The sequence below is a fragment of the Strix uralensis genome, chromosome 19 (assembly GCF_047716275.1).
Source record: "Strix uralensis isolate ZFMK-TIS-50842 chromosome 19, bStrUra1, whole genome shotgun sequence".
Lineage (NCBI taxonomy): Eukaryota > Metazoa > Chordata > Aves > Strigiformes > Strigidae > Strix > Strix uralensis.
Window position 1 is genome coordinate 8,813,771 of NC_133990.1, and position 23,935 is coordinate 8,837,705.

The window sequence follows — 23,935 nt, forward strand, 5'->3', positions numbered from 1 at the left end:
GGCGATGGCTTCTCCTCCCACCGGTAGCAGGTTCCCGATGTTAAAGGAGGCACGAGGAGGGGGACCTGCAGGATGGAGCCCTCCCGAACCAAAAGTGGGATGTGGGTGCAAAGGTTTTCTGGAGCAAGGGTGGGGAACGGCGACTTGTCCCCCTGGGCAGGGGCGTGACACGCGGCGCCGCAGAGCTGGGTTGTGACCTGCCCTCCTGGCGAGGGGCAGGGGGGTAATTAGCGCTGACGAAGTGATGAAACCGGTGTGAGGGCTGGTTGGGATGGCAGCTATGGGTGCCTGCGCCCTTCGCCTCCCATCCCTGCCTGCCCTGGGCAGCCACAGGCAGCTGCCAGGTTTCGGAGGTGCCCGCAGGGCCGAGGCGAGCGTGTCCCTGTCCTCGGGGCAGCTGTGACAAAACTCATCCTGAAAAATGTGGGAATCCTGCATCCCCCAGGCCCGGCGTTTGTACCCCAGCAAGAGGTACAGGAACACCCGCATTCTGTCCTTGCTGGTACCCCCAGTTCCCATGGGACTGGGGTGCTGTGCGTGCCTGTGGGCGTAGTTCCCGTAATGGTGGTTTTTGGGTGCTCCCCTCAGTGGATTCTCCGGTGCCTAGTACGAGGTGGAGCTTTTTCCCAAGCGGGAGCCCACAACCAACTGCTCTCCCCCATCGTACCCCCTTGATTTTGTAGTCAGCCGGTGGGTTGTGACCTTGTTGGGGTGGGGTGGGGTGGGGTGGGGGGTAAGCCAGGCTCAAAACCCTGCGGTTCCCCCCGCAAATACCATAACTCATTACAATGCAGTGCCCAGCACCTTGCTGCTGCCTGCCAGCTGCCTGCCTGTGTGCAGGCAGGGCTGTATCCCCCCCAGGAACTCACCCAGCCCTTTTCCCCCCCCCCCACAGGCAGCTGCTGGCCCATTTTCACTGCCTGTCCTGCGACCGGCCCCTCAGCATGCTGGTGCCTGGCCCGTGAGTACCGTCCGGCACCGGTGCATCGGGGGGTGCGTGGGTGATTCGGAGGAGAGACGGGTGCTGGCAGTGCCCCGCTGTGCCCGGCACGGGGGTTAGGGTGTCTGCCTGGGGGGTGCAGCCCTCCTGAGCCCCTCCCTGGGGGCAGTGGGATGCCAATGGGGTACAAGCCTGTGGGTTTTGGGGCACTGCCCCGAGCTGGGGTGGGTCGTGTGTCTCCTGTCACCCACCCACGGCTCCTGCCCTCCCCAGGCACATCGCGGCCATCCCGTCCAGGCCACCGCTCCCCCTCCGCCTTGCCAGGCGCTCCCATACTGTCGTGGAGCTGGAGCAAACACGGCAGCACAGCCACAGGTAGGGGACACGGGGACCCGGCCCCTGGGGTGCAGGTTGGCCCTGCCCTGGAGAGGGAGAACTCTTCCCAGGGTGGGGGTGAAGGGATGCAGGGGGGGCCTGGGCAGGGCAGGGGAGCAGAGATGTGCTGCAGAGGGGTCAGCTGTGCTTGTCCCCGGTCTGTGGCGTTTTACAGCCCTCCCTGCGCTGCCCTGTCTAGCCCAGGTCTGTGTCTCAGTGGTGCTGAAGCCACATGTGGTGAGCTGTGTCTGGTCTCAGCCTGACCTCAGGCTTCACGGGGGAGTCAGCTGCCTCCTGTGAAACAAGTCACCGAAATTAAACACTGCAGCTGGGACAGCCCAGCTCCTGCCTCCCGGTGTCCCTTGCGTAGGGTGCAGGGACCTGCCATGGCCGTGACCAGCTCACCAGGGCCACGGGGAAAGAGCAGATCCAGCACAGCTGGACAGGCGTGGGTCTCCTTCAGCAGTCGGAGGGCACCCGGGAGGGACATACCCCAGCGGGGAGCACGCGCGGCCCCCTCCCTGGCGTAGTAGGGTGAAGCACGGGGTGCCGCGGTGCTGGGTGCTGAGCATCCCTGTGCTCCGTCCCACAGGGAGCGGGTGGCCGAGTGCGGGTACCCCCGCGTGCCGCGGCGCCGCAGGGGCCGGCACACCCTCACCCACCCGCTGCAGCGCTGCCCGCACCCCCAGCCCCACCCGCCCAGGGCCCCGCGGCCGCTCCAGCCCCGCGCCCTGCTCCCCATCAAGGTAAGGATGACGAAGGTAGGGATACAGCGGGGGCAAGCGAGGCTGGGAGGGTGATGCTGAGCATCCAGGGTGGGGGTGGGGGGATCCGTGCCTCGGTTTCCCCAGGGGGAGCTGGGTGGGGGGGTTTGCCTGGGAATGCTGATTTGGGCCCCGTGTTTCAGCCAATCCCCTCTCTCCTTCCCAGCACGACGAGACGGAGCTGTTGGGCCAGGATGGCCACATCTACAGGGGCCGGCGGGTCAGGCAGCTGCCTGTGCTCGTGGGCGAGGAGGGTACGTCTGGGCCACGCTTGGGGAGGGGATGTGGCGGGGGTGAACTGGGCAGTGGAGTGGGCAGGGTGCCCGCGGGGTGCCAGGTTTTCCCCCTTTCCCCGCCGTGTGTTCTCCCTGGCTCCCCCCAGCCCAGCTCCCTCTGCTCCCTCCTGCCAGACTTCCCCAGGGCCAAGCCCAAGCTGTCCCCGAGGCAGTGGGATGCGAGGGACACCGACCGCCTGCTCTCCCGGCCCCAGAGCACTGCGTCCTCGCTCAGCCAACCAGGTACGGCCCTGCCAGGGCACCGGGGTGGGGGGAGAGGGCACCCTGCTGTGTCCTGGTGGGTGGGGGCAAGCAGGGTGGGATGGGGGTTTGGGGTGGAGTGGGGTGGGAGCAGGATGGAGGGGGAGGACTGGAAGATGGGGCAATCGATCCCCATGTTGGAGCCAGAGCAAGGTGGAGGGATGTGGCGGGGTGGTCCTGGCCGCTGCGGGACAAGAGCCTGTCTGCTTCAGGGTGGGGGCCAGGACCCCATTTCTGGGTGTCTCTGGCCAGGCAGGGGGGCTAACCCCCAGGGGCTGCAGGGGGGCTAACCCCTGCCCCTCTCCCCCAGGCATCCCCACCTCGCCAGAGCACAGGCCAGCCTCCTCCCACGGCCGCCTCTCCCAGGCACGGGGGCTCCTCGTGCCCCTCCAGCCCTCGTGGGACGGATCCAGCACCCCGGAAGCCAGGCCGGACTGGGGGTCCCCGACTGAACCCCCACCACCCCGGCCACCGAGCAGGCAAGCGAGCATCTCTGGCCAGCAGCAATAAAGGGCGATGGGCAGCCAAGCACCTGCGTGGCCTGAGTGGGGTGGCCCTGGGCTGGGATCTTCCCGTCGTGCATAAGGAGGGGTCGCAGCATCCCTTGTCCTGCGGCCACGTGTGGCCAGAGGAGCTGAAACCAGCCCCTGTCCAACCCCCCTCCCAGGGTCTGTGCCGGCCCCGTGCTGCCACGCTCTCCCTGACACCCCCTGGCCTCCATGAACCACTTTTCGGCCCCGATGGCTCCTGACAGGGAGCTTGTGGCCCCCAAAAGGCTCTGGGGGAGCCCATGCTAAAGCAGGAGGATGATGACGCTCCGTTGCTGCTGAAGGTGGTGGGAGATGGGGACCGCGGTGGGAAGGGTGGCAGCAGGACATGGCTTTAACGCCGAAAGGGAATCCCACCCCAAGCCCGCTGGTTGGCTATCGCTTATCCCGCGGGATGAGCATCACTGAGCAGGTTTCCTTATCTGCTCATGGATTGTCACCCCCTTGTCCCTCTTCCAACGCTGCCATTGATGGAAAGAGGAAGGCACTGACCCCACTGCTGCCGGGCTCGGGGCAGCTGATGATTCCCCCCTCCGGAGCGAAGCACCATAACCCCTTCTCTGCCCCCAGCCCTGGGGACACACATCCCCTCCTTTCTCTTACGCCACCCCCATTGCTTGGGGCTGCTTTTCCCCAGCCCCCTTCTGCCACCCCTCACCGTCAGATGGGAGAAAGGTGTGCTGAGACCTGGCATAAGTCGTGTCACGAATGGAGCGGTACTGGGCAGGGAAACTGCAGTCCCTAGAAGCGACGTGGCGGGGGGACCTGGGGGTGTCACGGCTGGGGACATGTGGCCGTGTGTATGGGGGAGCCGGGGCTGTCCCAGCACAACGTGCAAAGCACCGGGGACAGCCCCAACTCCCCTGTGCACACACGCAGTGACACGTGGCGGGGGGGGGGAGACACACCAAGCTGGCGGAGCGCAGGCAGAGCGCAGGCAGAGCGCAGGCAGCACGTGGGACTCGGCGCAGCCTCCTGGGGGGGGCCTGTCCCCACTGGTAATGCTGCGGCTTGGGGGGGGGCTCACGCCCATTCTCGGTGCCCTTGCAGGGATGTGCTGCCAGCAAAGAGAGAAGGCAGGGACAGCTGGTGTTAAAAAAGTGATTTTTATTTTTTTATTATTTTTGAATTAATAAAAAACCTTCGACCTGTTTTTTGTTGTTTCTTTCTTCTTTTTTTGTTTTTGTTTTTTTTTTAGCAAGATTGATTTGAAAACTAAAAAAGCTCCCCCCAGCTCCCCCCTCTCTGGGGAAGGGCCATGAATGGCAGTTGCAGGGACAGGAGGGGCATCGCCTTGATAAATCCCCCTATGCCCTGGGGGTGCCGAGGGAGGGAGGATGGGGTTGGGGGGGGTCCGGGGGGGTCTGTGCAAGAAGCCAGGCTGAATTTCCGAAGCCAGAGAAGAGGCGTGTTTGCTCTGGGCGCTGCGACAAGCGTCCAGGAAATCCAGAGCCAGGGATGGGGGGGCCAGTGGCTCTGTGTCTGTGGCCACGATCCGGGGTGCCAACAGCTGCCTCCATTTATTTTCCGTTATTTCCCCCCCACCCTTCCTTCTCCTGCCCTGCTGCAGGGATGCTGGGGGGGGAGCCACAGGGAAACCCCCCCACCCACCCAGCAGCCACCTCCGTGCTGCTGCTCCTTCTCTCTGGATTTATATACTATAGTTATATATTTAAAAAAAAAAATGGGGGGAGAAAAGACCAGCTAGTGACTCTTGCAGAGGCTCTCATGGGCCGGTGGCCTCCCCGGCAGCATGTCCCGTCCCGCCCCCCCCTTAAAAATAATAATAAAACCACAGGGGTGGCGGGGGGATGGTGCGTTGGGGACACGGCATCTGCCCGACCTGACCAACCCAGACCTAGGTTGCCATCCCGTCAGCATCAAACCTCAGCGTTTTCTCTCCAGCCCCAAGACCCTCCCCTTGCTGTTGCTGCACCACTGTGCTGATGGGGCCTGTGCTATTTTAGGGAGTCTTACAGCTTTTCCTGCCGGTCCCGAGTGCTGTCTAGACAGCTTGAGCAGCCCCTGGGCGTAGCTTTAGCACTCCTGAGCCCCCCGCTCTGCCGCTGACTTGGAGGTAAGACTTAGGGGCACTCCAAGGAGGGTTTAGCTTCTTGCCTCAGTGCATCTTGTTCCCATCTCTTAATCTCTCTGCTCCCTCTTTGAATTCAGTCCTCCCAGTTTGGAAGAGAAGAATACAGACTAGAGGCTTTGGTTTTAATGCCTGAGAACAGGTATCTGGTGTCATTTAGAAGAGCGAGTTCTGCTTCCTGCTTGCCCACCCTCATCCTTTCTTGGAAATGGTCTTTGAGTGCCTCACCCAAGGGGGTGCTCTGACCGTGTGACGGCCCGACCTGGAGGTTTCTAAGGGAAAAGAAATGCTTGTCGATTATTTTTGTAAGTACTTTGATGGATCCCTCGGGCTCGAAGATTTTTCCCAGTGTTTGAATACTTCCTGGGGCTGTCTGGATGCCTGTGTTTAGCTGCGTTTCTTTTTTCCCCGCTCTCACGGCTCCTTTGCTTCGGTGCAAGGTGCGAGAAATCTGTGTGTTGATGCAGTCAGCAGCAGCCTTCCACCATTGCCACGTCTGAGGGAGAGGGTAAAATCTGTCACGCTTTTGACACCTCAGCCAATAAATCAATGGAGGTGCTTCCTTGCCGGGACTGGGCTTGTCTGGGAGAGTTTCAGGGGGGAGCAGGGTGCCGGACGGGCAGGATGGTCTCTGTGCACGGCGCAGCCACGGGCTGCAGGGAGCTGCGTCAAAATATTCGACGTCACCAGTTGTATTTTGTGTCGTCACAGTGGAAAAGGCAGCGGGGAGCCCGGGCCCTGCCCGCCGCCGGGGCCGCCGCGTCGCCTGGCAACGGGAGGCGCTGCGTTATCCCGCCCTGTAAACACGGGCACGTGGGCAGCGGGCTCGGCCAATGGGCAGCGGGCAGCGGCGGGTGGTGGCCAATGAGGAAAGGGAAGGGGTGGGCTCAGGGTGAGGGGCGGGGCTAGGGGAGAGCAGAGCGGCGGCGGGGACGGACGAGTAAGGTTGGGGGTGCGCGGTCGGGAGAGGGGGCCTGGGGGGCCTGGGGGGCCTGGGGGGCCCGGGGGGCTGGCGAGAAAGTGAGGCGGGGGGCAGGGGCAGGCAGAGCTGGGTATGAGGCTGGGGGTGGCCGGGGAAGGAGACACCCCTCCCTCTCCCCCAGACAGCCCTGCCCTCGGGGGGTCACCGTGTCACCCGCGCCCCCACCGCTTCGACCACTTCCTGTGGTGAGGAGGAGGAGGAGGAGGAGGAGGAGGAGGGCGGCTGCCCATCCCTCCCAGCCGCCCAGGTCCCCTCGAGGCAAAAGGGGTGCTGTCGTGTCCCCCCCGCTCAGGCTCGGTGTTTTCGGGCAGGGCAGCAGCCATGGACCCGCTCAGCCTGTCCCAGCTGCTGGACGTCGCCATCGGGACGCCCCAGGTCGGGGCCGTCAACTTCCCGGCGCTGCACAGCCTGCTGCAGGCCATGCTCAGGCACCTGGGCCTGCAGGACCTGCCTGCCCTGGGGCGAGGGCACAGCCCGACCCCCCTCCTGGGGCGGGACCAGCCCCCCGAGGCACCCCCGAGAGAAGAAGGGGGACAGGGCGGAGGCCCAGGCACAGAGTCGCTCACGCCCGCGAAGGACCCGCTGCAGGGGACCGTGAGCACTCCCCAGGACGCCTCCGTGGCCGCTGACGCGGGGCAGATGAAGGCAAAGATTGAAGAGAACGAGAGCAGCACCTCCAAGGTAGAGGCTCTTCCCCGTTCCCTGGGTGCCCCCCCGTGAGACACCCCCTCCTCTGGGGTCTGCACCACCATTGTGGTGCCCTTAGGTCTGGTTTAAGCCTGAGCTCGAGGTGGTATGTGGGGCTTCACTGTGGGAAAGGGATGGAGTTTTGGGGAGAAAGAGCTGGGGCTGAAATGCTGCTCCAGTTGCTCTGGGTTCTCCCCAAGTTGCCATCAGCAAGTCGTGGGTCCGGTACAGCAGCCGGTGCCCTCGGCTCCAGCAGGCAGAGGCTCAGCACCTGTGGAGATCCAGCCCTACCACTCTCCATCCCTCCCTTCCCCACTCCTGAGCCACAGCCAGGTACGGCACCCGCTCCTCAGGCAGCTGAGAGGCTCCATCAGCACCTCATGGGCCTCATCTCGCAGCCCAAATCCCCTTGGCTTGCCCAAGGGCTAGACCCAGCACTGGTGGGGACTGGAGAGGGGCCTCATCCTGCACAGCGCTGAGCCGTCTGGGGCTGCGAGCATCCCCAGTGGGAAGAAATAAGCTCAGGTTCAAGGAAACGGTCACCTTGGGTGCTGCAGGGCCGGATCCTGCTGGGGCTGGGACATGTAGGGAGAAGGCAGCAGGGAGGGTTTCCCCGGGTGGCTGAGCTCACCCTCCTCGGGGCAGGCCCCTGCTTGATCGCTCCCCGCTTCGTTAGCCGCGGTTGCCGCTGCCCTCGCGGGCCAGGCTGTGGTTGAGAGGGTGGCAGCAGCTCTTTGCCCTTTGGATCGGCTTCAGTAGTCTTGCCCAGAGCCCGGTGTGGGGAGGCAGGGCTGGATCTGTCCCCGCTTACTTGGGCTGTGCAGTGGGCCCCCCCCGGGGCAGGGTTGGGGGGGGTCTCTGGGGAGCTGCTGCCCCTTCTTGGCTGCTGAAGGTGTGATGAATGGTAAGTGCTGCCCGCAGTGCAGTGCCCCCGGGACTCACCCCCGCCACTCCCCTCTCTCAGGCCGTGGCTCTCTCCCAGGATCTCCTCGAGGAGATGGGCAGGATGAAGGCGGCGCAGTCCCGCATGGAGGAGGACATTCGGATGATCCGCGAGACGCTTGGCATGGTGAGCTGCTGCCGGTGTCCCCAGGAGGCAGCTGGGCCCTCACCCCGCTCCCTGCCTCTGTGTCACCCTGCCACCCCTGCCCCACGGCCCTGGGTGTCACCCGGCGTGAAGGGTGCCAGGAGGGAAGAGCAGGAAGGGTGTCCCAAGGCTGAAGAGGTAACTGCATGCACCAACCAAAGTGATGCTAAGACATTTTTTAACTAAACAGCTGTAAAGAAAGAAACATGGGTGCTAAGAAGGAGAGGAGATAAAGATCTACCCATGCAACACAGCCACAACCCTGCCTGGCATCCCTCTGTCCTGTGCCCAAGTTAATTTTTGGATGCTCCTTTTCAATCCTGCTCCTGTGTCTGGGCTGCCATCCCTCTCCTTGTCCCGCTCCAGGGGAATCTCCAGGACGCTGCCGGCCAGCTGCCGGCCCTCCGTGACCAGACGGCGTTGGACAGTGACATGGTACGGCCGCGCGCACGCCCGGATCCTGCTCCGGGACGGAGGCGGCTGCGTGCCCGGGGCACCGGTGCACCCAGTCCCTCGGTGTCAGGGCACGGTCCCAGCAGGGCTGGGCAGCGATGCTGGAGGGGGTCAGTGCTCCTGTGGGTGCCATCTCACCCGGCTACGTGGCCAGGGTTGACCCCCTAATCCCTTTTTTCCCCAGAAAAAGCTGAAGGAAAGGCTGAGCCTCTACCCAGCCCCGGAGGAGGCGAGCAACATGGTGCGCTGGGAGGTGCTGGAGGATTGCCTGGTGGGCAGCAAAGCGGGAGGAGGAGAAGGAGGAGGAGAAGGCCGAGCTCTGTCAGTGGTGAGTGCTGGGGCATCCCAGCTATGGGAGTGGGACTCAGCAGGACCGCAGCCCCCCGGGCCTCGGCGGAGGTTTGCTCAGCACTTCTCTTCCCTGTGCATCCCGCCGGGAGGCAGGACCTGGCACCAGCAGAGCCAGGGCAGCTCCTCGGCTGCCCCAACAGAGACCTCCTCATCGTCTGTGCCACCGACAGCCCCCAACAGCCCCTCCGTGGGGCAAGGGAGCGCCCGAAACCCTTGGGGTGACCGCGCAGCCCCCTGTCCTTGCTCAACGTTGGGCAGGACCACGGCTCCCTGCCCTCCTGGTCTCTCTGGGGCTGGTAGGTGGGAGCCGGGGACAGCGGAGGGACATTTTGGGGCAAACCCCAGCATTCTGCACCATGAGATGGTTTCCAAATCCTACCTGGGGCTGCTGCTCCTGAAATGAAGGCGCAGCCCATTAGGCTGGGAAGCGGGTCTGGTCCAGCAGCTCTGGAGTACAGAATCCCATTGCTGGAGAGAAGAATGCCTTGCTGTTGTGTCAGGTGGCATCAGCAGGGGGTTTGCTGATCTCCAGGATCGGCTGCTGAAATGACTCTGCAGGCACAGAGGTGGCCAAAGGACTAAAGGGACTGGGGAGGGGCCGGGCGGCTGGGGCGCCCGGGGGTCCCTGTGGGTTGGGCGGTCTCTGCCTTTGGGGTACTTGAGTTTGGCTCCGTGAGCTGGGGGGTTTGAGGACAGGGCGGGTGGCCCTTGCTGCTGCACTTCCGCCCATAAACCTGCTCCCCTTTGCCTCCTCTTCGCAGGATGGCAGTGAGGGCCAGGCTGCCCCCGCCGAGCCCCCCACTGCAGACATGGACACCCCGCATGGGGCAAGCTCAGCGCTGGGACTGAAGGGACCAGGGACACAGCCTGCACTCAGGACCAGCAAAGGGACCAGCAAGGGGACTCCACAGACACAGCCTGGCTCCCCGGCGACGCAGAGAGCACCAGTGGCCCCTGAGAAGGGGGCAGGTGCTTCCTCAGATAAGACAAAGACTTGTGATGCCCGTGCCACTACGCTGGGGACAGAGTCAGGGGCCCCTGACACCCAGACCTCCACCCCAGGGGCACAGCCAGGGGCCTCTGACACCCAGAGTGCTACCCCAGGGGTGCAGCCAAGTACCCCCAGCACCCAAACGGTGGAGGCTCTCCACCAGATCGGGCAGCTCAGCCACCTCTGTGCCAGCCTGAAGGAGCAGGTGGCCCGGCTGGAAGCCACTAAGTCAGAGCACGCCGAGCTTGAGAAGCTGCGCCTGCTCTCCTCGGAGGGAGGTAGGAGCCCCTGGGGGGGCTGGCAGGGGGGTGTTTGGCATGGGGACACCCTGGGCTGGGGGCTCGTTGTGCTCAGAGCCTGGCCTCAAAGGCGAGACCCCCTCACTGACAGCATGTCCCCTCGGACCACATCTAGACAAGGAGAGCATCACCAGCGTCCTGGCCGACCTCCAGGGCCGGGTGTCCTCGCTGCAGGGCCTGACCAGTGACCTGCAGGGCGAGAATGGGAAGGTGAGCTGGCAGCAGTCCCTGGGGGGGCTGCGGGGATGCCAGGGGGGAGTTGGGCAGGGAGGAGGCAGCTGAAGGGCCCCTGGGCTGGGACAACAGAGGGGGCTGTGCCCTGACTCATCCGCCACTGCCTTTCCCAGATCAGGCAGCTGGAAGATGCCGTTGGAAAGCTGGAGGTAGCTGGAGCCAACTGGAAAGGGGATGTCAGCGAGCAGATCACCCTGCAACTGGGGTAAAAGGACGGACAGGGTTTCCTACCCTGCAGGAGGAGCCCGGGGGGACAAGGGACACCCCCTGAGCGGCCCTGTGGAGGCTAAGCCTGCCTGTGCCCCTGTCTCACTGACCAGGTCCACGCTGCAGGAGATGAGGCGTAAGCTGAAGGAGCTGGAAGAGCAGCAGGAGATGACCAAGGCCACGCTGGAGCGGTTGGTGGCCAAGACGGCTGACGAGCTGCAGGAGCAGGTGAGGTCCAGGGGCAGCGCTCCCACCGCCACAGCTCGGTGGGGTGGTCCTGGAGGGGTTCCCAGCCACATCCTCTGGCTGGCTGGGGCCATCGAGCCTCCACAGCACCCGGATTTGTTGACTGCATCCACCTCATCTCAGAGCCGACTCCTTCTCCCCTTCCTGCAGCTGGGCAAGCCGAGGGCGACGGTGGCGAGCACAGGGCAGGAGCAGGCAGAGGCGCAGGCAGCGTGCCCCGACTGCAGCGGGGACATCCGCAAGCAGTTGGGGCAGCTCCTGCAGCGCCACGAGAAGCTCCAGGAGGTGGTGGACGATTTAGTGTCGCGGCAGGCAGTGGTCAAGGTGGTAAGGCAGATTCCAGGGAGGAGCCAGGTAAGGAGATGCCGGCATGGGGGGCTTGGGAGGGGGTTGCCAGCACCCCCCCAGCTGGTTGTGCTTCACTGTAACGTGGGGGAGCCCCTCACCGCCTCCCAGATTAGTTGGTACAAGTGAGCAGCATGGCAGGAAATTAAAGCCTTGATGCAAATGTCCTGTTGGCACTGAGAGCCCATGGCCACCGGGCAAGTAACCCGGGTCTGTCCCCACGGGGGCAGCCAGCCCCCCCTTGCACGGCACCACCTTGTCATCTTCCTCCCTGAAGCAGGACGAGGAGCTGCTGAAGCGCATCCAGGCCACCGTCACGCAGGTGCAAGGCGACTACGAGAAGCTCAATTCTGTCACCACGAACCTCCTGAATGACCGTCACCAGAAGGAGAAAGATATGGAGGTAGGTGGCTGAAACCCCCTCGGGGTCAGAGCATCCTCCAGGCAGACCCCAGGCTGGGGACCACAAGGGATTTGTCTGCACCCCCCCAAACCTCGCAGCCCTGTGGAGGTTCACTGTACCTTTCCTGGAGGTTTGGGTGAGGTGGGGGGAGCGGGGGTTGCTCAGCTGGCCAGGAGGCAGCTCCAACCCTGCCGCGGTGTCATGGGATGCTTTTCTGTGTTGGAAGGCTCTGTTCCGGTCCCTGGAGAGGCTGGAGAAGGAGAAGGCGAACAAGGAAGACCTGGTGCTGGGAACTGATGTGGTATGGCCTTGGGGGGTCCTGGCACCACCCAAGGGGGTGCTGGGCAGGGTGACGAACACCTCTTGTGCCTTGGGGGCTCAGTGGCAGAACTGGCCTGGGGGAGGGAGGGTTTCCAGACTGGCTGTGGCTCCTTCCCCAGGTGCCTCTGTCTTCCCCTGGGTCCCTTCAGCTGGTGTGACCAACCCCACGGGGGTGATGGGGCGAGTGGGGCCACACAGCCACTTCTCCCTGTCCTCCTGCCACGAGCTGGCCCTGCCCATCATCCCTCCATCCTTTCCTCACTGCTCTCCTGCCTTTCCCCGCTGCTAGAAAGCAGACAAAACCGCCCTGGCCGGCAAAGTGAGTCGCACCCAGTTTGAGGCGAGCATGGAGCGGCTGAATGAGAGGATGCAGGAGACGCTGAGCCGGGTGGCGGGGCAGGAGCAGGGCTGGCACCAGGTCCAGCGGCAGCTCAGTGAAGAGATGGACTCCAAGGTGAGGGGTGGCACGTCCCCGCTGCGCAAAACTGGCACCTTCGGGGCTTGGCAGCCTAAGGCAGCATCCCTCTGAGGATCCCCCCTCCTGGCTTTTCATGGGGAACATGATGTCCCAGCCCGGGGCAGCTGGCTGAGGGTGTGTGTCTGTCCGTAGCTGGACCGCCTGGAGCTGGGGCCTTTCCGGCAGCAGCTGGAGGAGCACTGGAGGAGCATCCTGGAGCAGCTCAAGGAGAAGGAGCCGCTGACGGAGGCTGACGATGCAGCTGGGATGAAGAAGTGAGTGCGATGGGGGTGGCGATGGCTTCTCCTCCCACCGGTAGCAGGTTCCCGATGTTAAAGGAGGCACGAGGAGGGGGACCTGCAGGATGGAGCCCTCCCGAACCAAAAGTGGGATGTGGGTGCAAAGGTTTTCTGGAGCAAGGGTGGGGAACGGCGACTTGTCCCCCTGGGCAGGGGCGTGACACGCGGCGCCGCAGAGCTGGGTTGTGACCTGCCCTCCTGGCGAGGGGCAGGGGGGTAATTAGCGCTGACGAAGTGATGAAACCGGTGTGAGGGCTGGTTGGGATGGCAGCTATGGGTGCCTGCGCCCTTCGCCTCCCATCCCTGCCTGCCCTGGGCAGCCACAGGCAGCTGCCAGGTTTCGGAGGTGCCCGCAGGGCCGAGGCGAGCGTGTCCCTGTCCTCGGGGCAGCTGTGACAAAACTCATCCTGAAAAATGTGGGAATCCTGCATCCCCCAGGCCCGGCGTTTGTACCCCAGCAAGAGGTACAGGAACACCCGCATTCTGTCCTTGCTGGTACCCCCAGTTCCCATGGGACTGGGGTGCTGTGCGTGCCTGTGGGCGTAGTTCCCGTAATGGTGGTTTTTGGGTGCTCCCCTCAGTGGATTCTCCGGTGCCTAGTACGAGGTGGAGCTTTTTCCCAAGCGGGAGCCCACAACCAACTGCTCTCCCCCATCGTACCCCCTTGATTTTGTAGTCAGCCGGTGGGTTGCGACCTTGTTGGGGTGGGGTGGGGTGGGGTGGGGGGTAAGCCAGGCTCAAAACCCTGCGGTTCCCCCCGCAAATACCATAACTCATTACAATGCAGTGCCCAGCACCTTGCTGCTGCCTGCCAGCTGCCTGCCTGTGTGCAGGCAGGGCTGTATCCCCCCCAGGAACTCACCCAGCCCTTTTCCCCCCCCCCCACAGGCAGCTGCTGGCCCATTTTCACTGCCTGTCCTGCGACCGGCCCCTCAGCATGCTGGTGCCTGGCCCGTGAGTACCGTCCGGCACCGGTGCATCGGGGGGTGCGTGGGTGATTCGGAGGAGAGACGGGTGCTGGCAGTGCCCCGCTGTGCCCGGCACGGGGGTTAGGGTGTCTGCCTGGGGGGTGCAGCCCTCCTGAGCCCCTCCCTGGGGGCAGTGGGATGCCAATGGGGTACAAGCCTGTGGGTTTTGGGGCACTGCCCCGAGCTGGGGTGGGTCGTGTGTCTCCTGTCACCCACCCACGGCTCCTGCCCTCCCCAGGCACATCGCGGCCATCCCGTCCAGGCCACCGCTCCCCCTCCGCCTTGCCAGGCGCTCCCATACTGTCGTGGAGCTGGAGCAAACACGGCAGCACAGCCACAGGTAGGGGACACGGGGACCCGGCCCCTGGGGTGCAGGTTGGCCCTGCCCTGGAGAGGGAGAACTCTTCCCAGGGTGGGGGTGAAGGGATGCAGGGGGGGCCTGGGCAGGGCAGGGGAGCAGAGATGTGCTGCAGAGGGGTCAGCTGTGCTTGTCCCCGGTCTGTGGCGTTTTACAGCCCTCCCTGCGCTGCCCTGTCTAGCCCAGGTCTGTGTCTCAGTGGTGCTGAAGCCACATGTGATGAGCTGTGTCTGGTCTCAGCCTGACCTCAGGCTTCACGGGGGAGTCAGCTGCCTCCTGTGAAACAAGTCACCGAAATTAAACACTGCAGCTGGGACAGCCCAGCTCCTGCCTCCCGGTGTCCCTTGCGTAGGGTGCAGGGACCTGCCATGGCCGTGACCAGCTCACCAGGGCCACGGGGAAAGAGCAGATCCAGCACAGCTGGACAGGCGTGGGTCTCCTTCAGCAGTCGGAGGGCACCCGGGAGGGACATACCCCAGCGGGGAGCACGCGCGGCCCCCTCCCTGGCGTAGTAGGGTGAAGCACGGGGTGCCGCGGTGCTGGGTGCTGAGCATCCCTGTGCTCCGTCCCACAGGGAGCGGGTGGCCGAGTGCGGGTACCCCCGCGTGCCGCGGCGCCGCAGGGGCCGGCACACCCTCACCCACCCGCTGCAGCGCTGCCCGCACCCCCAGCCCCACCCGCCCAGGGCCCCGCGGCCGCTCCAGCCCCGCGCCCTGCTCCCCATCAAGGTAAGGATGACGAAGGTAGGGATACAGCGGGGGCAAGCGAGGCTGGGAGGGTGATGCTGAGCATCCAGGGTGGGGGTGGGGGGATCCGTGCCTCGGTTTCCCCAGGGGGAGCTGGGTGGGGGGGTTTGCCTGGGGATGCTGATTTGGGCCCCGTGTTTCAGCCAATCCCCTCTCTCCTTCCCAGCACGACGAGACGGAGCTGTTGGGCCAGGATGGCCACATCTACAGGGGCCGGCGGGTCAGGCAGCTGCCTGTGCTCGTGGGCGAGGAGGGTACGTCTGGGCCACGCTTGGGGAGGGGATGTGGCGGGGGTGAACTGGGCAGTGGAGTGGGCAGGGTGCCCGCGGGGTGCCAGGTTTTCCCCCTTTCCCCGCCGTGTGTTCTCCCTGGCTCCCCCCAGCCCAGCTCCCTCTGCTCCCTCCTGCCAGACTTCCCCAGGGCCAAGCCCAAGCTGTCCCCGAGGCAGTGGGATGCGAGGGACACCGACCGCCTGCTCTCCCGGCCCCAGAGCACTGCGTCCTCGCTCAGCCAGCCAGGTACAGCCCTGCCAGGGCACCGGGGTGGGGGGAGAGGGCACCCTGCTGTGTCCTGGTGGGTGGGGGCAAGCAGGGTGGGATGGGGGTTTGGGGTGGAGTGGGGTGGGAGCAGGATGGAGGGGGAGGACTGGAAGATGGGGCAATCGATCCCCATGTTGGAGCCAGAGCAAGGTGGAGGGATGTGGCGGGGTGGTCCTGGCCGCTGCGGGACAAGAGCCTGTCTGCTTCAGGGTGGGGGCCAGGACCCCATTTCTGGGTGTCTCTGGCCAGGCAGGGGGGCTAACCCCCAGGGGCTGCAGGGGGGCTAACCCCTGCCCCTCTCCCCCAGGCATCCCCACCTCGCCAGAGCACAGGCCAGCCTCCTCCCACGGCCGCCTCTCCCAGGCACGGGGGCTCCTCGTGCCCCTCCAGCCCTCGTGGGACGGATCCAGCACCCCGGAAGCCAGGCAGGACTGGGGGTCCCCGACTGAACCCCCACCACCCCGGCCACCGAGCAGGCGAGCGAGCATCTCTGGCCAGCAGCAATAAAGGGCGATGGGCAGCCAAGCACCTGCGTGGCCTGAGTGGGGTGGCCCTGGGCTGGGATCTTCCCGTCGTGCATAAGGAGGGGTCGCAGCATCCCTTGTCCTGCGGCCACGTGTGGCCAGAGGAGCTGAAACCAGCCCCTGTCCAACCCCCCTCCCAGGGTCTGTGCCGGCCCCGTGCTGCCACGCTCTCCCTGACACCCCCTGGCCTCCATGAACCACTTTTCGGCCCCGATGGCTCCTGACAGGGAGCTTGTGGCCCCCAAAAGGCTCTGGGGGAGCCCACGCTAAAGCAGGAGGATGATGACGCTCCGTTGCTGCTGAAGGTGGTGGGAGATGGGGACTGTGGTGGGAGATGGGGACCGCGGTGGGAAGGGTGGCAGCAGGACATGGCTTTAACGCCAAAAGCGAATCCCCCCCCAAGCCCGCTGGTTGGCTATCGCTTATCCCGCGGGATGAGCATCACTGAGCAGGTTTCCTTATCTGCTCATGGATTGTCACCCCCTTGTCCCTCTTCCAACGCGGCCATTGATGGAAAGAGGAAGGCACTGACCCCACTGCTGCCGGGCTCGGGGCAGCTGATGATTCCCCCCTCCGGAGCGAAGCACCATAACCCCTTCTCTGCCCCCAGCCCTGGGGACACACATCCCCTCCTTTCTCTTACGCCACCCCCATTGCTTGGGGCTGCTTTTCCCCAGCCCCCTTCTGCCACCCCTCACCGTCAGATGGGAGAAAGGTGTGCTGAGACCTGGCATAAGTCGTGTCACGAATGGAGAGGTACTGGGCAGGGAAACTGCAGTCCCTAGAAGCGACATGGCGGGGGGACCTGGGGGTGTCACGGCTGGGGACATGTGGCCGTGTGTATGGGGGAGCCGGGGCTGTCCCAGCACAACGTGCAAAGCACCGGGGACAGCCCCAACTCCCCTGGGGGAACGGGGACGGACACACCAAGCTGGTGGCACCTCTCGGGAGGGTGAGAAACCCTGAGGGGAACCCCAGAGGCAGCCGGGGGGGACCCAGGCACGTGGGGAAGCATCCCCTCACCCTGCCATGGTGCGTGCTTGGGGGCTGCCCTGTGGAAAAACTGCTCCCCTGGTAGATCTTCTCCCCAGATTCGGGCGAGGGGGGGGAAGCACCCAAACCTCCCCCCCACAATGGCAGACCCCAACCCTGCCCACCCCGCTGCAGTCTCCAGGCACCTTAGCCCCCAGGGAGCCCCCCCTGCCGGGGATGTTTCCCCTGGTGGGTTTGGTTTTTCAGGGGAAAAATAGGTGCTAAATACCCGCGTTGGGGGTGCCCAGGTGGATCCAGCAGGATCTGGGATTCCCTCAGTGCTACCTCCAGTGGGATAACTGGGAGCACTCAGAGCAAACTGGTGACCACTAGAATAGAGCCAGCAGAGGACCATCTTGTCCCCCAGGAGGGGGGTCAGGCATTGATGGGCTTAAAAACACCCCCCACTCCCTGGGACTAATTGCATTTGCAGGATTTGGCCCAGCTGGGGCTGAGCCCTTTGGGGTGTGTGTGTGTCCCCAGCTCACCCCCTCTCCCACCCACTGTCCCATTTGCTGCTGCTCGGACCCAGCTGCACCCTATAAACAAACACCCCCACCCCCCCAAACATGAGCACCCAGCCCCACATCCCTTTTTGGGTGCTGCCTGCGCTGCTGGAGCAGGTGAGTAGCCCCAGCTGGGGCATTTTTTCCCCTTTTTTCCTTTTTCCTTCTGAGGTTGGGCTGTGCTGGGGGTCTCCCTGTTCCCTGGGGGATGACTTGCTGTTGTGCTTTGAGCCCCCCCAGCCCTTGCTGCCATCTCTGGAGCTGCTCCGTTCCCATTTTGGGCTTTTTTTACCCCAGTTGCTTGGTGTGTGAGCAGTGTGGCAAGGGGGGGGGGGGGGGTGTGTGCCGTGTTCTTCTTCAATTTTAATTGAGTTTGGATATTTAAGCACAAAGCCAGGGGCTGGTGCGTTGTTTGGAGTCGTTAGAAGGGGGGTGGCACAGCAAGTGGCTTGTGAGGTCAGGGCCTGGGGCTGAGCAGTGTCCTGGGCCTGGGGGGAAAGGAGTTGGTGGCCAGCGAGCCCCCACCCATGGCCCTCCTGCAGTGGGGGACACTGAAAAGGCATCACCCCCCCACCCCCCCCACCTCAGAGCAGGCTTTGCCTAAAAGCCTGGCAGCCCTGAGTATCGCAGGGCTCCCTGCAGGGCTGAGGCCTGGGGGGCTCATCACATGGGTGGGTGATGGGGCTGGGGAGGGGGACACAAGCTGCCGGGGGGTGGGTTGCAAACCGCAGTATTTTGTGAGGGTGCAGGATGGGGTTCGGGCTGCACCCCAGGACATGGGGGTCCTCGCTGTGCTCACATGGCCCCCCCACGGCTCCGGGGTCCCCCCTTCCCTCTGCTCCCCCCTTCGGGGATGGCAGCGGCGGCTTCTGCAGGCAGAGCGCAGGCAGAGCGCAGGCAGCACGTGGGACTCGGCGCAGCCTCCTGGGGGGGGCCTGTCCCCACTGGTAATGCTGCGGCTTGGGGGGGGGCTCACGCCCGTTCTCGGTGCCCTTGCAGGGATGTGCTGCCAGCAAAGAGAGAAGGCAGGGACAGCTGGTGTTAAAAAAGTGATTTTTTTTTTTTTAATTATTTTTAAATTAATAAAAAACCTTCAACCTGTTTTTTGTTGTTTCTTTCTTCTTTTTTTGTTTTTGTTTTTTTTTTAGCAAGATTGATTTGAAAACTAAAAAACCTCCCCCCAGCTCCCCCCTCTCTGGGGAAGGGCCATGAATGGCAGTTGCAGGGACAGGAGGGGCATCGCCTTGATAAATCCCCCTATGCCCTGGGGGTGCCGAGGGAGGGAGGATGGGGTTGGGGGGGGTCCGGGGGGGTCTGTGCAAGAAGCCAGGCTGAATTTCCGAAGCCAGAGAAGAGGCGTGTTTGCTCTGGGCGCTGCGACAAGCGTCCAGGAAATCCAGAGCCAGGGATGGGGGGGCCAGTGGCTCTGTGTCTGTGGCCACGATCCGGGGTGCCAACAGCTGCCTCCATTTATTTTCCGTTATTTCCCCCCCACCCTTCCTTCTCCTGCCCTGCTGCAGGGATGCTGGGGGGGGAGCCACAGGGAAACCCCCCCACCCACCCAGCAGCCACCTCCGTGCTGCTGCTCCTTCTCTCTGGATTTATATACATTAGATATATTTATATATTATAGTTATATATTTAAAAAAAAAAATGGGGGGAGAAAAGACCAGCTAGTGACTCTTGCAGAGGCTCTCATGGGCCGGTGGCCTCCCCGGCAGCATGTCCCGTTCCCCCCCCCCTTAAAAATAATAATAAAACCTAGAAAATTAATCCAGTGCGTTTCTGGGGGAGCCCCCGCTCCCAACGCCCTGGCCCAGACAACCCCCCACACCCCCACCCATGATTTACCCCCCCCCCCCCCCCCTCCGCCAGCCCACTCTTATCTCTGGCCATCCATGGTGGCCACAGCTTTCTGTGGGGGGGCAGCGGGTGGGGGGGCAGGGGGCCAGGCAGGCTGCGGGTGGTGCAGGTGGTGGTGGAGGCCATGGGCAGTGGGCGAGGAGGGGGGCAACCAGGCAGGCTGGTGGCTGGGGGGTGAGGAGGCCCAGAAGGGGCTGAAGCTCCCGGGGGGGGAGCAGGCCATGGAGGTGATGGGGCTGTTGCTGCTCTGCAGGCTCTCGGAGGTCCGCAGCTTGGAGAACATGGCCAGAGCGTCCGGGAAGTTGGGCGGTGTGGCCGGCGTGTTGCTGGGGGTGCACATCTGCGGGGGAGAGGAGAGGGCGGGTGTCAGATTGCGCATGGATACTTTTGGGGTCCCAACCTGCCCGCAGGAGCCGGACACGTTACTGGGGATCCTGTTTGTATCCCACACCCAGGACCCCCCCGGCTCCAGGGGACACTTAGAGCCCAGGTCTGGCTGGTATTGGGGGTCCCCAGCGCTGCTGTGCAGCCCTCAAGGGTCTGGGTGGCTCCCCCAAAGATGTGGGGGCTGCCTGGGGAGGGTCTCCACCCAGTCTGGGTGCTCAAAGCCCCGGGGAGAGGCAGGTTTGGGGAGGGGGATGCTGCTCTGATGCCAGCTGCCCCATGGAGGAGAGCAGCAGGGACGGGGGTGATGCAGTGTGGTCCAGCATAATGGGTGGGGAGGGTGCTGGGGTCCCACAGGACCCCCCCTTCACCCAGTTCCCTGACACCCTCCCTCCCCTGCGCACCCTGGCAGGGCACAGAGAGCAGAAGGCAGGCAGGGCCCCCCCCGGGATGCGAGGCAGTGGCCGGGCCCCGTGCGGTTCCCGGTACGGCCCCTGCCTTCTGCGTACCCAGCTAAATTTAGCACCTTCCCCCCCGCCCCCCCCAGCCCAGCCGGTGCCGGATCCGGCCCTTTTTGCAGCCGATCTCGCTGGCAGAAGAAAATCTGGTGGGGGGGGGACCCGGCCCCGTGCTGGGGCCCAGGGTCTGGCGGTGCTGGGGCCTCAATTCAGCAAAGCACTTGCTACACTCTGAGTATGGGGGGGTGCTAAAGCCCCCCAGAGGGGATATGTGTGTGGGGGGGGGGCTTCACCCCAGCAATGCAAAATTGGGTGGGTGCCTGTCCTAATGCCCCCCTTTTTTATCTCCAGAGCAGGGGGGTCACTGGCAGGAAGCAGCGTTGTGCCACGGGCTGCTCTGAACGCACGTGGGGGGGTGGTTAGAAATAGCAGCACTTTGTCCAGCCCAGTCCCTTGGGGGGGTGGAATGGTCTAGAGGGGCACTTTCACCCCACTGGACCCACCGAGCAAAATTGCCCTGAGGCTGCACGGGGAACACACGTGGGGGTACGTGTATGGGGCACACGTGTGGGCGGGGGGTGCACTGGGAGGGGACACGTGGACACGGAGGGGGTCTGTGCATGGGGAGGGGGTTCACCCCGCTGGGTTAAATCCATCCCAAATCCCCATCGCCCTCACGGAGCCGTGGCTCCCGTCGGACCCCGGGTCGCAGCCGAGCAGCGCGTCTCACTGCTGTGCTGCTCGTGGGGATGTCGAGCAGTGCCAAGGGGCCAGGGCAGCATCTGCTGCCTCCGGCAACAGCGAATCGGGGAGACGCTTCTGATGGGGAGTAGCTGCTGCATCTCCCCCTTCCTGGGATTTGCCCTGGCTGGCACCCGGCAGTCCCAGCTGCTCCCCAGCACATGCAAGTGCCGAATCCCTCTTACGATTCCCCCTCAGCCCCATCCCGGCCACCCTTGGCGATCGCCAGGATGAGAGGAGCAGCCGGGAATGCTGCAGGTGCTCCCCGCTCCCCCCTCCTGCGCCCAAACCCTGGCCAGGGGGGTCCCAGCCAGACCTGTTCGAAGACGGGGTGCTCCCCCAGCCTCGGGGAAGCAGCGGCCGGCAGACCCGTGCTGGCAGTGGGATGGATGAGCTCCCATCAGCGTGCGGAGCTGGTGCACCCCAAAAATGCAATCACAGCCAGGCTGGCAGCGAACGCGTTCGTGGTGAGCCGGGGTGTTCCTCCCTCACCACACACAGGCTTTGGGAAAGCTCATTTCAGAGCTCACCTCAACGCAGTGGTAAGCCAGCTTTGTTTTAAAAATCACCTGTAAATTTGGCAGTATCTGAAAAGACACTTGTTACAAAAAAAACCCCAACACCCCCCAAAAAAGAAAAAAAAACTTCAAGTGGCTGTGTTTTGAAAAAAACAAACAACACAGCCACACATGTGCCACCCACCAGCCCTGGACTGAGGTTGGACACGATGCTGGAGGGGGGACACAGCTCTGAGCTTCTGGGGTGGTGTTTGCCAGATTAATTTAAAACATTAATTTAAAAAAAAAAAGAATTGCCATGTAATTATCGCCTTCCTCCTCCAACACTTTCTGTTAAGGAGCTGCTCCACTGTCAGTCCCACCATGAGCTGCCGCTCTGGGGAGTCCTTTCCCCACAGCCCGGACCCGCAGGGGTTTTGCCGGGTGTGGGGGAGCCTCCCCTCCGTGCGGGGGGGAAGGTGACGTTCCACCCCACACCATAACGCTGCTGCACTCACAGCTTTGTTCTCTGCTGCTTGAAAAAGAAATAGAAACCGCAAGCATAAAGCCCCTCGTCTCACCCCCTGCCCCGAGCCGTGCAGGGTGTTTTAAGCTGCAGAAATCAGGATGCTGGGCAGGGTGGGGGACAGCAGCAAAAAAATGCCAAAAATGCGAGGTGGGAGTATTCGGGGAGAGGGTGAAAGGTGTTTTGTCACCACGTGGAACACAGTGTTGGGAAAACAACGTGGGGAAGGGGAGAGCTGCTCAGCTCTGGGCTGGCTGGGGGTGACGGGGCGGCCGTCCTGCTCGGGGTGGGAGGGGGGTCCCGCTCGGCCCCGGGGAGCGCAGGGATGGGGAGCGGGATGGGTTTCATCGGAGCTGCTTTGCATCCCGCTGCCGGCAGCCGCCCGACAGGAATCGCCCTGACGAGGATTTTGGTGTGAAAACACAGCGAGGCCCAGACCCGGCCCGCAGCTCCCACCGGCTCTCCCGTCCCCTCTCCCACCGGGAAAGAGGGTTTTCCGAGAGACGACCCTTCGCAAGCTGCCTGAGACAGCAAGAAAATGCACAGGGGGAGGAGGAATTAAAATAAAAGGGGTTTAAGGGGGAGCCAGCCGGCAAAACGACTTTCTCCGAGAGAGCTGCCGGCGATGCCGGGCTGGCTGGTGATTTCCTGACGGCAGGAGAAAAGGGGGAAAAAAGATCGGCTTAGCCCAGATCCGCTCCTTCCCCCGCGTGCGGCACCGTTTAGTTCCCTCAACAGGAAAAAAAACACAAAAAGACATTAAAAAAACCCCAAAAAACACAACAAAAACCACCCGGGGAGGGAATAACTTCCTCCCCTTGGCCAAGGGACGTGCCCTCGGCCAAGGTCAAGCGGCGTTTGGGGGAAGGGGGGGCTGCAGTGGCCCCCCAGCCCGGAGAGCCCAACTTCCAGCGCGATGCTTGCGGAGACAAACTATTTCCTGGCAGACATTTTAGCTCGTGTTTACATTCGCCGGCTGCGTGTTCCTCCGGGCGCAGAGCAATATGGCTGGCAGGGGAGCTGACAGCTCCGCGGCCCGGGGGGGCTGGGGGGGCCGGGGGGGTGGCTGGGGGGTCCTGAGCTGGGTGGTGTTTGTAGGTGGGGGGGGGGGTGGGGGGGGGTTGGTAGCTGCTGGGGTGGGTTTAAAGGTGGGTTTGGGATGGGGTGAGGGTTGGGGAGGGATGGGGGGGGGTGCGGGTCCCACTTACCATCTGGGGGGGGTGGTGGCTGCTGGGAATGTTGGTCTCCTGGAAGAAGGCGCTCAGGGCCGTCTGTGGGGACAAGCTGTCAGCCCCGGCCCACCCGAGACAAAGGGGGAAGGAAAACACGCCCCCACCCCGGTCCACCCCGCAGCCCCCCGCTCGCTCCCCCCCTCCCGCCCCGTGGGACCACCCCGGGGGCATCCACGGGCGCCCCCCCCCCCCCGCCCCGCCAGGCCTAAGGCAGGGGAGCCTGGTGCTGCCCTTCACCCGACCCACTCGGGGTCGTGTCCCCCCACCGCGTAGGGGCTCCCCGCGAGGGGGGGGGGGTGTACAGCCCACCCCGGTGTTTACACGGTGTCCCCCTCCCCAGCGGGCCCACCCACGGCCCCCCCGCTCCCAGCTCAGCGGGGCGGGGGGGGGGGGGCGCCCCCGCGGCGGAGGGCGCTGGGCCGCAGCTCGGGTTACGGCCCGGGTATAAATAGATTCGGGGGGAGCTCGGAGCCGGTTGTTCCCCCCCCCCAACTCCGCGTGGGTGCTGGAGGGGGGGGCGCAGCGGCCCAGCCACGCGTGTCGGTGGGCCGCGGCTGGGCCGGCCTTCCCCCCATCCCTTCCGCCCCGTGGCTCCGCGGGCAGGGGGGTGTCGGGGGCTCCCGGTTTGACGGGGAGAGAGGGGGGCGTTGTGCCCCGGTTTGCGCGGGGGGGGGAGGATGGGGGGGGCCCGTCCCGTACCTCGAACTGCCAGTGGGCCGCCTGCAGCAGCTGCTTGGCCTGGTCGGCGGCGCAGCCGGCCGCCAGCACGAACTGGTTGATCATCACCTGGTGCCGCAGCTCCTCCATGTTCACCGACATGGCGGGGGCGGCCCCGCCGAGCGCACCCCTGGGTGCCCGGAGCGCGCCCGCCGCCCCGCGCCGCGCCGACACCGGGGGGCGGCGGAGGGAGGGGGGGGGGGGGGGGGGGGGGGCCGGGGCGGGGG

At 64.3% G+C, this 23,935-nt stretch overlaps 4 protein-coding genes across 4 annotated transcripts; 3 read left to right on the forward strand and 1 right to left on the reverse strand.

The window, feature by feature from the left end:
- Nucleotides 1-888: 888 nt before the first annotated feature.
- On the forward strand, nt 889-3,067 carry LOC141952075 (glutamine-rich protein 2-like). Its single transcript, XM_074889099.1, has 6 exons — nt 889-961; nt 1,214-1,315; nt 1,908-2,061; nt 2,246-2,333; nt 2,490-2,597; nt 3,009-3,067. The coding sequence occupies exons 1-6, from the start codon at nt 945-947 to the stop codon at nt 3,065-3,067; spliced, it is 528 nt and encodes a 175-aa protein (XP_074745200.1). The 5' UTR covers nt 889-944.
- Nucleotides 3,068-6,547: 3,480 nt separating this feature from the next.
- LOC141952230 (uncharacterized) lies at nt 6,548-12,312 on the forward strand. The gene is made up of 11 exons (XM_074889424.1): nt 6,548-6,918; nt 7,889-7,993; nt 8,378-8,446; nt 8,649-8,792; nt 9,577-10,084; nt 10,221-10,315; nt 10,453-10,544; nt 10,660-10,774; nt 10,943-11,540; nt 11,767-11,841; nt 12,151-12,312. The coding sequence occupies exons 1-9, from the start codon at nt 6,559-6,561 to the stop codon at nt 11,264-11,266; spliced, it is 1,812 nt and encodes a 603-aa protein (XP_074745525.1). The 5' UTR covers nt 6,548-6,558; the 3' UTR covers nt 11,267-11,540; nt 11,767-11,841; nt 12,151-12,312.
- A 1,186-nt stretch (nt 12,313-13,498) lies between these two features.
- On the forward strand, nt 13,499-15,677 carry LOC141952076 (glutamine-rich protein 2-like). Its single transcript, XM_074889100.1, has 6 exons — nt 13,499-13,571; nt 13,824-13,925; nt 14,518-14,671; nt 14,856-14,943; nt 15,100-15,207; nt 15,619-15,677. The coding sequence occupies exons 1-6, from the start codon at nt 13,555-13,557 to the stop codon at nt 15,675-15,677; spliced, it is 528 nt and encodes a 175-aa protein (XP_074745201.1). The 5' UTR covers nt 13,499-13,554.
- A 2,654-nt stretch (nt 15,678-18,331) lies between these two features.
- Nucleotides 18,332-23,925, reverse strand: UBALD2 (UBA like domain containing 2). The gene is made up of 3 exons (XM_074889374.1): nt 23,691-23,925; nt 22,968-23,030; nt 18,332-19,493 (listed from the first exon to the last, which is right to left on the reverse strand). Exons 1-3 carry the CDS (start codon nt 23,808-23,810, stop codon nt 19,173-19,175), a joined length of 504 nt encoding a protein of 167 aa, XP_074745475.1. The 5' UTR covers nt 23,811-23,925; the 3' UTR covers nt 18,332-19,172.
- Between the last annotated feature and the right edge of the window lie 10 nt (nt 23,926-23,935).

Bases quoted from the DNA above. Each gene is read 5' to 3' on its own strand.
- LOC141952075 (XM_074889099.1), top strand. The intron at 2,062-2,245 runs GTAAGGATGACG...TCTCCTTCCCAG, and splicing joins GCGCCCTGCTCCCCATCAAG to CACGACGAGACGGAGCTGTT. The intron at 2,334-2,489 runs GTACGTCTGGGC...CCCTCCTGCCAG, and splicing joins TGTGCTCGTGGGCGAGGAGG to ACTTCCCCAGGGCCAAGCCC.
- LOC141952230 (XM_074889424.1), top strand. From the start codon at position 6,559: ATGGACCCGCTCAGCCTGTCCCAGCTGCTGGACGTCGCCATCGGGACG. The intron at 6,919-7,888 runs GTAGAGGCTCTT...CCCCTCTCTCAG, and splicing joins ACGAGAGCAGCACCTCCAAG to GCCGTGGCTCTCTCCCAGGA. The intron at 8,447-8,648 runs GTACGGCCGCGC...TTTTTTCCCCAG, and splicing joins CGGCGTTGGACAGTGACATG to AAAAAGCTGAAGGAAAGGCT.
- LOC141952076 (XM_074889100.1), top strand. The intron at 13,926-14,517 runs GTAGGGGACACG...TCCGTCCCACAG, and splicing joins ACACGGCAGCACAGCCACAG to GGAGCGGGTGGCCGAGTGCG. The intron at 14,672-14,855 runs GTAAGGATGACG...TCTCCTTCCCAG, and splicing joins GCGCCCTGCTCCCCATCAAG to CACGACGAGACGGAGCTGTT.
- UBALD2 (XM_074889374.1), bottom strand. From the start codon at position 23,810: ATGTCGGTGAACATGGAGGAGCTGCGGCACCAGGTGATGATCAACCAG. The intron at 23,031-23,690 runs GTACGGGACGGG...TTGTCCCCACAG, and splicing joins CGGCCCACTGGCAGTTCGAG to ACGGCCCTGAGCGCCTTCTT. The intron at 19,494-22,967 runs GTAAGTGGGACC...TCTCCCCCGCAG, and splicing joins GCCACCACCCCCCCCAGATG to ATGTGCACCCCCAGCAACAC.